The sequence below is a fragment of the Myotis brandtii genome, unplaced genomic scaffold, assembly GCF_000412655.1.
Source record: "Myotis brandtii unplaced genomic scaffold, ASM41265v1 scaffold412, whole genome shotgun sequence".
NCBI classification, from domain to species: Eukaryota; Metazoa; Chordata; class Mammalia; order Chiroptera; family Vespertilionidae; genus Myotis; species Myotis brandtii.
The window spans coordinates 814,385-827,183 of NW_005365832.1; the positions used below are offsets into that span (position 1 = coordinate 814,385).

The 12,799-nt window shown below is 40.4% G+C and overlaps 1 protein-coding gene across 2 annotated transcripts in view; it reads left to right on the plus strand.

Moving 5' to 3' along the window:
* LOC102254203 (MOB-like protein phocein) overlaps positions 1-12,799 on the plus strand; it is a 57,520-nt gene that overhangs the window by 38,164 nt on the left and 6,557 nt on the right. Inside the window, exons 1-5 of one of the 2 annotated variants that reach the window (XM_005873561.2) lie at positions 908-929; positions 3,864-3,926; positions 8,087-8,187; positions 11,122-11,164; positions 11,345-11,431. In XM_005873561.2, the coding sequence (XP_005873623.1) occupies positions 3,900-3,926; positions 8,087-8,187; positions 11,122-11,164; positions 11,345-11,431 (258 nt within the window). In that variant the 5' untranslated portion in view covers positions 908-929; positions 3,864-3,899. Of the gene's footprint in view, positions 1-907; positions 930-3,863; positions 3,927-8,086; positions 8,188-11,121; positions 11,165-11,344; positions 11,432-12,799 lie in introns of those variants that run through there. The other variant, XM_014545568.1, reaches the window with a different exon arrangement.

Genomic DNA, 12,799 nt, shown 5'->3' on the forward strand with positions numbered 1-12,799 from the left:
TCTAGGTCCCACCTGGCGTCTAGGTCCCACCTGGCGTCTAGGTCCCACCTGGCGTCTAGGTCCCACCTGGCGTCTAGGTCCCACCTGGCGTCTAGGTCCCACCTGGCGTCTAGGTCCCACCTGGCGTCTAGGTCCCACCTGGCGTCTAGGTCCCACCTGGCGTCTAGGTCCCACCTGGCGTCTAGGTCCCACCTGGCGTCTAGGTCCCACCTGGCGTCTAGGTCCCACCTGGCGACTAGGTCCCACCTGGCGTCTGGGTCCCACCTGGCGTCTAGGTCCCACCTGGCGTCTAGGTCCCACCTGGCGTCTAGGTCCCACCTGGCGTCTAGGTCCCACCTGGCGTCTAGGTCCCACCTGGCGTCTAGGTCCCACCTGGCGTCTAGGTCCCACCTGGCGTCTAGGTCCCACCTGGCGTCTAGGTCCCACCTGGCGTCTAGGTCCCACCTGGCGTCTAGGTCCCACCTGGCGACTGGGTCCCACCTGGCATCTAGGTCCCACCTGGCGACTAGGTCCCACCTGGCGTCTGGGTCCCACCTGGCGTCTAGGTCCCACCTGGCGACTGGGTCCCACCTACCTGGCGACTAGGACCCACCTGGTGACTAGGACCCACCTGGCGACTGGGTCCCACCTACCTGGCGACTAGGTCCTACGTGGTGACTAGGACCCACCTGGCGTGTGACGCACCTGCCCGGCTTGCCCCATCAGCTGGTGTAGCCGGATCTGGGTGGCGATCCTTGTCTGCGCCTCCTCCTGCTGTTTGCCTTTGGCTACTTCTCTCTGCAGCTGTTCTCTGGTCCGGCAAGTGCTCATCCTCAGTTGCGACTGGTTGGAGGTCATTCCCTGTGAATTTCCTTGTTGTTATGTGTGAGGCACAGGGAATGAACTGGTGATCATTTTACTGGTGTTTGCTTTCAGGGGGCAGTAGTTGGGTGAGTTGGTGCTTATTTAGGTATTGGTTCTTGGGATTTGCAGAAGAGGGATGCCTCACGTTCTTTAAAAAATCAAATTGGCCTTTAGACTCTGTCTGACGAACCTGCCAGCTGAAATGGCTTGCTCTTGAGTAGATGCTCTAAAATTAGAAGAGGTGTGTTAAAATGTAATTTTAAAGGAAAAGTGGTAAAAGACACACAACAAAACAAAACAGAAAACCATAAAGCTGTGACCGTATGCCGGAGAGTAGCTTTTCATATCTTGCACAGAATTTTGGAAAGGGAGTCCTTTCGAAGGAATCTTTGAGATCCAGACACCTTCCCAGATGCATGTTACAGATAAGAATCAGCCCCGAGAATCCTCTGCATTTGCTCAAGGTCCCATAGTTTTGCATTCTTAGTTCACTGGTGACTTTTTCTCCGTAAACAAGTTGCTTCTAGGATTGACTTTTAGAGAATTTGGTTTGGAAGTCCTTACTAGAGTCACATTTAGCTGTCAGTTGCTCTGGCAGTTTTGTTGTCATACTACTGGACATTTTTATTTAGGCTTTTTACCCTTTCCAGACTTTCTTTACCTGCAAATACTCTCTTAGATATCTTTACTTCTTATTCTGTGGGAACATTGTTGTTGTTTTTTTCTTTTATTAAGTGATCAACTTTTATATTTTATATTAAAAAAAAAAGAAGTGAACTCACATTCTGGTAATTGTCATCCATTTTTATTTACTCAAAAGTTATGAAGTTTGAAAGGAAAGAAAATAATATCTTGTAAATTAATATTGTAATACATCTGTCTGCTATGAGTAAGTCACATATAAGAAAGCTGCTTTGCTTTTTCCACGTTGTCATAGATCAAGGTTGTTAAATAAAATGTGGCAGAAAAGAATAGGGTTAAGAAAAAAAAGACTGCTTACACAGCATGCTGTCCTGTCACACTAATTTCCTTCCGTGAAATGAGTCTATTCCAAGATGACTTATTTAGAGCTATCAGAGAGTAGTGGAGTGTCTTCCTACTTTTTTTAAGATTGGTTAGATTGGGAATTGGCACATAGTTGGTTTTCAATAAGTGTTTATTGACTGAATTAGATGAGAACATTCATTAACCTGGATTTTTGGTTCCTCCTTTCAGTGTTTAAATTTTATCACAGGTGTGATGAGGCAGAATATTTAATTCCCAATTAACTTTTTTTTACATCTTTTCTGTATATTACTATGTGTTTTCTAACATTTTAATAACAAATATTATATTGGCTGTTTTATTTTTGATGGAGCTCATATTTTGTTTAGATATTTAGAACATCATTAGAATTGGAATAATAGTTTAGAATGTCTTTCTAAAATAAAATAACACTTGTGCTACTACTAACACTAGCTGTTCTCTAGGTAAAAACTGATCAGTTTTATGGTGCCCTGAGAGTTTTTTATTTTTATTTTTTTATTAATCTTCATCCAAGGATATTTTTCCATTGATTCTTAGAGAGAGTGGTAGGGAGGGGGAGAGACAGAGAGAGAGAATCATCAATTGGAGAGAGGCATCTATTGGTTGGGGCCAAGAATGGAGCCTGCAACTGAGCTACAAGCCAAGCTGGCAAATCTTCAGGTGCCTGGAGACTTTTAAGTGTAACTTTTTGAGAAGATACTTAACCACCATAAACAAAAAAGTAGTACTTATCTCCTCAAGTGATACATGAAAGGTTTATGGGAGCCATATTGAAGGATTTGTGGTTGAAAAAAAGTAACTTGTAGTTCAATTAAATAAAATCTTGGTGTTCACTTAAAAACATTAAGTAAAATTTCTTTAACTTATTTATTGAATAGAGGCCTGGTGCATGAAATTTGTGCACTTGGGGGGGGGTGCGCGTCCCTCAGCCTGGCCTGTGCCCTCTCACAGTCTGGGAGCCCCGCGATCGATGGCCCCAAAGAGGTAGTCCCCGTCCACCCAGCCAGGGCTCCGCGATGGATTGCCCTGTAGAGGGAGGCCCCGCCCACCTGCCGCAGCCCGCTGGTTGGTGGCCTGGGGCTCCCTCTGCAGGGTGATCATTGGGAGATGGCCGGGCCCCTGACCAATTGCATTGCACCGCCTTGGCTGGCCTGGCGACAGTGAGTGTCATAGTGTGGTCGTCCAGATGGTCGTTCTGCTGTTTGGTAGTTTGGTCGATTTGCATATTACGCTTTTATTATTATAGACTAGAGGCCCGGCGCACGAAAGTTGTGCGGGGGTACCGTTCCTAGGCCTATCCTGCGATTAGGGCCATCTTCCCCGGCTGCCAGCAGCCGGCCCTGCCCCCCCGCCGCCACCCACCCGGGTTCCCAGTTTGCCATCGGGTAATCGGAACCTGACGGCCAGGGGGCGAGGGACCGAGAGGTTGGCCGGTCCCGCCCGCTTGTGACCCTGTCCCCACTGTGGGTCGCCCTCTGTGTGTGGGGCGACCGGTGGGGTGCGGGCCTTGACCTGGCGCTGCCTGCATCCCCCGCCACCCACCCCCGGTTCCCCATTCACTATCGGGTGGTTGGAGCCTGCCAGGCGGGGGGAAGGACCAAGAGTTCGGCCATTCCCACCCGCTCGCCAGCCCCACCCCCGCCACGGGTCACCCTCTGTGTGTAGAGCGACCGTTGGGGCGGGGGTCTTGGCCTGGTGTCGCCCACATCCCCCGCCACCCACCCCCAGGTCCCCATTTGCCATTGGGCGATTGGAGCCTGTGGGCCAGGGGTAGGGACCAAGAGGTGGTCAGTGCACCTCATAGTGACTGCTCGAGCGGTCATTCTGGTCGTTCTGCCGTTATGGTCGCTGGGCTTTTATTATATAGGATAACCACAATGCTTACAATATGAGCACTTTTCCTCTCCTCTAGTATAACTTTGGATTTTTATTAAGAATTGAAGTTAATCATAATGGTATTGCATCTTGTATTTTAACCATGAATTTTTTTATAGGATTTCTATAATTGGCCTGATGAATCCTTTGATGAAATGGACAGTACACTAGCTGTGCAGCAGGTAATAACAATAGTTTCTTTTGCAACACTAATAAACTAAGCAGTTGACCTTCCTTGAGATAGTTAAGTATTCCTATGTCTTTTAGCACAAACCAGAATCCGTGGAATTAATGGATGGCCATTTAAAACTTTTGTCAACCTTCATTTTGTTTTAAGATGGCATATTAAACTATAATCAAACTTAAATATATTTTAATATCTTAAAATATGTTAATCTGTACTATATTAGTGTACCAAATTTGATTTTACAGTGAACTTAATTCAAAATTAATTGAATACTAAATTAGAATAACATTAAATAGAAATAGCATATTGATTTGGTGACGGAACACTTGCGAACATGTACCTAAGCTTTACTTTTTTTTAACCATTTTTTAAAATCCTCGCCCAAGGATATGTTTATTGATTTTAGAGAGAGAAGCGGAGGGCGGGGGAGAAACATCATTTGCCATCGGGCAATCGGAACCTGACGGCCAGGGGGCGAGGGACCGAGAGGTTGGCCGGTCCCGCCCGCTTGTGACCCTGTTCCCACTGTGGGTCGCCCTCTGTGTGTAGTTGCCTCCTATATGTGCCCCTACTGGGAATCGAACGCTCAACCTTTTGGTGTACGGGATAACACTCCAACCAACTGAGCCACACCAGCCAGGGCAGGATATTCTTTTTTATTTTATTTATTTATTTATTTGTTTTTGGGGGGGGGGGGCAGGATGTTATTAAATATTCTTATTGAAAATCACATTTTGTACTAGTTGGGTTAAAAAAAAAACCACACACCAGCTGGTCATTTTTTCAAAATGAATAAAATCTGGAATCTGGGGAAAAAATAATTTCCATAGCTAATTATTAAAAAACTAGAGGCCGGGTGCATGAATTTGTGCACGGGTGAGGTCTGACTGGCCCGCCCCCGATCGGGGTGGGGGGGGCCAATCAGGGGCGGGGCCTGCTGGGGGGAGGTTCTGCGGGAGGTTGGCCGGCAGGCCCCGCCCCCTGGTTGAACTCCCGGTCGAGGGGACAATTTGCATATTAGCTTTTTATTATATAGGATCACATTTAAGGATTAATAAAAGGATGCCTGAAATTGTGTGTACTAGTAAATTGGACTAGGCATTGGTTAACTAACATTTTTAAAGAGAAAATATGCAATAACAATAGGCTGTTTGGCTTTGTCTGATGGCCAGATAATAAAAGTAGATAGCTATTTGGATTTATTGTTATTTGAAGATCTTAAGGAATAAAATAGAAATACAGTTGAGTTCTTTGAGCTTTAAAAACAATTCATAAGCATTATAAAAATCTTTAAAATGGATTTAGTATATTAGGTATTTAGCACAGGAAATGGAAGAGCATTCATGAATGAATGGTTTTGTGCATTGCCTTTTTGTATGTGAGTATGACGTTATCTTTTAAAAAATATTTTAAAAATTGTTTTCAAAGAGGGAGAGAGAGCGATAGAAACATCAGTGATGAGAGTGAATCATTGATTGGTTGCCTCCTGCACACCCCCTACAAGGGATCGAACCTGCAACCTGGGCATGTGCCTTGACTGGGAATTGAACCCGATTTCCTGGATCATGGGTTGATGCTCAGCCACTGAGCCACACCAGCCGGGCTCTGGTAGTTTAATTATGTGCCTGGGCATGAATTTTTTTGGGTTTTCTTTCTTTTTTTTAAATATGTTTTTAATTAATTTCAGAGAGAGGAAGGGAGAGGGAGTTAGAAACATCAATGAAGAGAGATAATTATTTTTTTTTAAATATATTTTATTGATTTTTTACAGAGAGGAAGGAAGAGGGATAGAGAGTTAGAAACATCGATGAGAGAGAAACATTGATCAGCTGCCTCCTGCACACTCCCTACTGGGTATATGCCCGCAGCCAAGGTACATGCCCTTGACCAGAATCGAACCTGGGACCCTTGAGTCCGCAGGCCGACGCTCTATCCATTGAGCCAAACCGGTTAGGGCTAGAGAGAGATAATTATTGATGGGCTGCCTTCTGCACGCCCCCTACTGGAGATCGAACCTGCAACCCAGGCATGTGCCCTGACTGGGAATCGAACCGAGATCTGGTTCATAGGCCAACGCTCAACCACTGAGCCATGCTGGCCGGACTCTTTGGGTTTTCCTGTTTGGCATTCATTCTGCTTTTTTTTATTGTGATTAAAAAATATGTAAAATTTACCACTTTTCCCCATTTTAAGCGTACAGTTTTGTGGTGTTAGTACATTTACATTTTTATGCAGCCATTACCACCTCCATCTATCTTGAGAATTCTTCATCTTCTCCAACTGAAACTCTGTACCCATTAAACAATAACTCCCCATAAGCTTATTCACCTTCTTGAATTTGTAGGTTTATGTCTTTTCCCAACTTGGAAACTTTTTAGCCATTATTTATTCAGATATATTTTTTAGCACCACATTCTTTTTCTTTTTGTGGGATGATGGTGACATGACTCTTAAATCTTTTGTTATTGTCTGACAAGTTCCTGAGGCTCTGTTTATTATTGTTTTTATTCCTTTTAATTTCTGTTGTTCAGATTGGATAATATTTATTTATCTATCTACAAGTTTATTGGTTCTTTACTGTGTTATCTCCATTCTGCTATTGAGTCCAGTGAGTGTTTTACTTTGGTGGTTGTGTTTTCCAGTTCTAAAATTTCCATTTGGCACCCAGTTGGTGTTGCTCAGTGGTTGAGCGTCGAACTGTGAACCAGGAGGTCACGGTTTGATTCCCGGTCGGGGCATATGCCTTGTTGCAGGCTCAGTCCCCAGTATGGGGCATGCAGGAGGCGGCCAATCAATGATTCTCTCTCATCATTGATGTTTCTATCTCTCTCTCCCTCTCCCTTCTTCTCTGAAATAAATAAAAATATATTTAAAAAAAAGAATAGAAATCACTGTAGCAATAGAAAATTTAAAAAAAATTTCCATTTGGCTCTTTTTATCTTTCTTTATTGATACTTTTGTTTCGAGTGTTTGTAATTTTACATTCAAGCAGTTTTTAAGTAGCTGCTCTAAAGTCTTTGTCAGGTAATTTCCAATATCTGTATCATCTTGTCATTGGTGTCTAGTGCTCGTTTTTCCCCATGATAATTGAGATTTTCATGTATTTTTGTATGCCAACTAATTCTGGATTATATCCTGGACATTTTGAATATTATGTTTATACTCTGGTCTTATTTAACCCAATGGAGAATGTGATATTTTTGTTATAGCAGGCATTTGACTTTGTTAGATACAGGTTGCAAGTTCCAACTGAACTGAGGTTCCAATGTTAGTTTAGTTTTCAAAACCTTTTGCATCTGTTGTGTGTGTCTGCGCACCAATCTGTTGTCAACTTAGTCCAGTGATGGTGAACCTATGACACGCGTGTCAGAGGTGACACGCTAACTCATTTTTTTGGTTGATTTTTCTCTGTTAAATGGCATTTAAATATATAAAATAAATATAAAAAATATAAGTCTTTGTTTTACTATGGTTGCAAATATCAAAAAATTTCTATATGTGACATGGCACCAGAGTTAAGTTAGGGTTTTTCAAAATGCTGACACGCCGAGCTCAAAAGGTTCACCATCACTGTCCTAGTTAGGAGTACCCTAATTAAGTTAATAACAATGTGCCTACCTATATATTTTAAGTTTAAAAAATTTGGCTATCAAAAGAAATTTCAGTCGTTGTACTGTTGATATTTGGCTCTGTTGACTAATGAGTTTGCCGACCACTGGTAGGTGGAGGTATATCCATTAGCTCAGTTCTCAAAGTCTGTCAGATATTAATTAGGATAAGATCCATGCATGCACTCGTGTACAGATCAGGATTGCACCCAGGAGTTCATAACCAGCTTTATGGGATTATTTACTTAAAAAAAAATGTTTTCATGATTTGAGAGAGAGAGAGAGAGAGAAAGAGAAAGAGAAAAAGAGAGAAAGAAAACCATGCCTCCTGCATACCCCCTACTGGGGATCGAGCCCCAAACCTGGGTATGTGCCCTCACCGGGAATTGAACCATGACCTCCTGGTTCATAGGTCGATGCTCAACCACTGAGCCATGCTGGCCAGGCAAGAGCAGTTTTTATATATTAAAAAATTACATATGTTTAATATAAGATTTACCATGTAGTATATTATTTTAATTAACTATAAGAACCTCTTTGTTTATAGTATATTCAACAGAACATAAGAGCAGATTGTTCCAATATTGACAAAATTCTTGAACCACCTGAAGGCCAAGATGAAGGTGTGTGGAAGTATGAACATTTAAGGTAAGTCCTTGTGATATATCAAAAGAGTAATAGTATTTATTAGTAAAAAATAATCTTTAGTATTAATTATGAATTATAAATAAAATCATTATTAACTGCAGATCAAAAAGCAAATTCTAAAGTTTTTATATTTTCAGTGTTATAAAGTTTTCAACTTTGATATTTACTGATTATTTTTTACATTTATGGATTTGGGCCTTATGTTTTTACACAGTTTTCCTTAATCATATCTGTTAACCACAAATGCATTATTTCCATTACCTACTCATGAATAGCTATCTCTCTAGAGCAGTGGTTCTCAACCTTCCTAATGCCGCGACCCTTTAATACAGTTCCTCATGTTGTGGTGACCCCCAACCATAAAATTATTTTCGTTGCTACTTCATAACTGTAATGTTGCTACTGTTATGAATCATAATGTAAATATCTGATATGCTGGATGTATTTTCATTGTTACAAATTGAACATAATTAAAGCATAGTGATTAATCACAAAAACAATATGTAATTATATATGTGTTTTCCGATGGTCTTAGGCAACCCCTGTGAAAGCGACCCACAGGTTGAGAACTGCTGCTCTAGAGGATCATGTCAAGTTCCTGGTATAGGCTTGGGTATCTGATGAGTTACCTATTAACTACTGTGAACTTTCAGTCTTCCCTTTGGAAAATATAGATTAATTGAAATCCTGCAATAAGGAATTTTGGAGCTTTTCATTATATCCTTTGAATGAGAAAATTGATGATGAGTGAAGGACTAGTTAACTAGAGTTAACTTTAGAAGCAGCTATATCCTGAAGTTACTAGATGGTTTCTTGAATTTATCAACTTTCTAGTATAAATGGGAGTTGGAATGAGTTCATAGTTTAAATATGGAGAATGCAGAATGGATAATATGTTCATCGGGGTTTGTTACTTTTGAGTTTATTTTAAAATAATAAATATAGTATAGCTTTTCCCCAGTTAATTAGACCACATTTTCTGTGATGAGTGCCTCAATTTGTAGATAAGGAACTTTTTAAAATTGATGTTGCAGGCATGTTGTCTAGATTTTGCAAAGACATAATGTCTTTTTTTTTTTTTAATATGTTTTTATTGCCCAGCTGGCGTGGCTTAGTGGTTGAGGTCACAGTTCGGTTCCCAGTCAGGGCACATGCCCGGCTTGAGAGCTTGATCCCCAGGAGGGGGTGTGCAGGAGGCAGTGGATCAATGATTCTCTCTTATCACTGATGTTTCTATCTCTCTCTCCCTCTCTCTTCTTTCTTATGCACACCCCCCACTGGGGATCGAGCCCGCAACCCAGGCATGTGGCCTGATTGGGAATCAACTGTTTATAGGTAGACAGTCAACCGCTGAGCCACACCAGTTGGACTATATATTTTTTTATTGTTGACAGTATTACAGATGTTTCCTACTTCCTCTTCTCTTTGTCCCCCTCCACCCAGCCCCTTGCATTTATTTTTAAAAAATATTTTTATTGATTTTTAGAGAGAGGGGAAGGGAGAGGGAGAGAGTGAGAAACAACCATGTGAGAGTGTAACATCGATTGGCTGCCTCCTGCATGCCCCCTATTGGGCGTGTACTCTGACCAGGCATGGAACTGGCAGCCCTTCCTCCATGGGACTGGGACAACTCCAACCAACTGAGTTACACTGCCAGGGCTTAGCTCTGCGTTTTCAGGACTATAGTGTTCTTATTGGTTTGATGGGGAAACACAGGAGTAAGTAATTTGATAGAATTTTTAGAGGGAACATTTAATATTTCTTTTTTTTAATATTTTATTGATTTTTTATAGAGAGGAAGAGAAAGGGAGAGGGATAGAGTGTTTGAAACATCGATGAGAGGAACATCCATCAGCTGCCTCCTGCACATCCCCCACTGGGATGTGCCCGCAACCAAGGTACATGCCCTTGACCGGAATTGAACCCGGGACCCTTCAGTCCGCAGGCCGACGCTCTATCCACTGAGCCAAACCGGTTAGGGCAACATTTAGTATTTCATTTAGTTATGAAGTAAGTTATTTTTGTGTCATGGCAATATTTTTTGAGCACTTAACAATGTTCCAAGAATTGTTCTAGGCTTGTAATTCTCAATTTGGGAATTTTAGAAGGAAAAGATGTCATGAAAAAAATGCCCATGATCTGTTAAGTGACAAAAAAAGCAAGTTACAAAATTGTGTATATGATCCCAATATATTTAAAATCATTATATATAAAATCAAATTTGCTATAAACAGTAATTACCTTTTCAGAAGAGGTGGTGGGATTCTGGAAGGCGTTCTTCTATATTATGATTGAAGGTTTTACAAAGACATGTTTGTAGTCATAAAAAAACTTGTAAAATATGTAGGGGTATAAAAAGTGTAGTCTTTTTTGTATATCTGTATATGGATATAGGAATGCATATAATTTTACACATAACTGGAATCTTACTGTGAGTATAAACATATATCCTTTGTATATCCTTTACCAACATTTTATTACTCTTCAGTTGCTAATCATTTAGAATGTTAAAAAAAGTTTTTTATGTATATGGTTTCTGTGAACAACTTTGTACATATATCTGCATATAATTCTGATTATTTAATTAGAATTGGTTCTTAGGAGAATGACTTAATAAAAAAAAAAAATACACTTTCTAAGTGTCCTGGTAAATTTTTCTAAAATACTTCTCAGTAAAATTGTATCAATTTCCAGTGTTAAGAGTGATTAAGTTCTTGAATTCTGATATTGAACTTTTTTATGATCATTTGTTTTGGATTTTGTTTATTAATCTGTATGTCTTTGTAGGAAATGTGCCATTTAAATTCATGTGGTGTTGATAATGTTGATGAGGGAGGATGGATGGTATTGGTAGGGTTCTGTATTTTAAATTAATATTCTAAATATAATGTGGAAAATACTTAAGACTTTTCATTTATATATTTGAATTTTTAGGCAATTCTGTCTTGAGCTCAATGGACTTGCTGTCAAACTTCAGGTAATATTTTCAAGTTAAAGTTATAATAGAAAGTTCTCATTTTTTCCCCTTGTTTTATAACTTAATGTGCTTACAAGACTTATGTAAAATTTCTAATTAGAATTGTACATGGAAATGTAGTAACCCAAATGATAAACTTTTTAATTGCTTTACATATTAAGAAATGTAACATTTTAACAGAGCGAATGCCATCCAGACACATGTACTCAGATGACAGCAACTGAGCAGTGGATTTTTCTTTGTGCAGCTCATAAAACTCCAAAAGAGGTGAGAATTTATAAAGTAGAATGACTAATAAAATGGCCATAACTTAAATTTCTACAAGACTGTGGTAGACAAGTTTTTAGGGGTTTTAGTTCACTCTTTATTTTGCCAGTTGGTTTCGTGTTCTTTGCTGCAAGGTTATTGCCACAGTGCTGTTTTAGAATTTCTTTTTTTAAAAATATATTTTTATTGATTTCAGAGAGGAAGGGAGAAGGAGAGAGATAGAAACATCAGTGATGAGAGAGAATCATTGATTGGCTGCCTCCTTCATGCACCCTCCTAGGGATCGAGCCCGAAACCTGGGAATGTGCCCTTGACTGGAATTAAACCCGGGACCCTTCAGTCCGCAGGCTGACGCTCTATCCTCTGAGCCAAACCAGCTAGGGCAGGATTTCTTATAATTAGTATCATTTTTCATAATTGGGCAGTTACATGGAGAATGGGTAAACAGAATATGGTATATACATACAAGGGAATATTTTTCAGCCATGAAAAGGAATGAAGTTCGGATATATGCTATAGCATGGATGAACCTTGAGGACATTATACTGAGCCAAATAAGCCAGACACAAAGGGACAGCTATTTTATGATTCTACTTACATGAAATATCTTGAAAGGGTACCAGGGACTTGGGGGTGAGGAGTGTGGGAAGGTATTGATTGATGTTATAGAGTTTCTGTTTGGGATGATGAAAAACCTTTGGTTAGAAATAGTTGTGTTGGTTGCATGACACTGAATGTAATTAATGCCACTGACTATACATTTAAAAATAGTTAAAATGGCAAATGCTGTGTTCTATATATTTTACCACAATTTCTAAATTGTCACTGGGGGATTTTTTTTCCATTGTTTTTTAGAGAGAGTGGAAGTTAGGGAGGGAGGGGGGGAAAGAAAGAAACATCTCACCTGAACCTGGGCAGGGATTGAAACCTGGAAGCCACTATCTGCCCTTGACCGGAAACTGAACCCAAGACCCTTTGGTACACCCTCTGCCCCAGGCCTTCACCACACTATTGTCTGTGCCATGGATTATGCATATATGCATACAAGTTCTTTGGTTGATCTCTTCCCACCTACTCACCCACACCTTCCTCTGAGATTCCACATTCTGTTCAATGCTTCTAGTCTGGATTTATTTTGTTCATTAGAGTCCACATATGAGTGAGATCATGAGATCATGTGATACTTGTTTTTTTTTGTTTGTTTGTTCAGATTATCTTTATGTATTTACCATCACACTGTAATAAGCTATATTTAGTAGTGACTGATTTACATTTCTTTTTTTTTCTTTTTTTTAAATTAAATCTTTATTGTTCAGATTATTACAGGTGTTCCTCTTTTTTCCCCCCCATAGCTCCCCTCCACCGCCG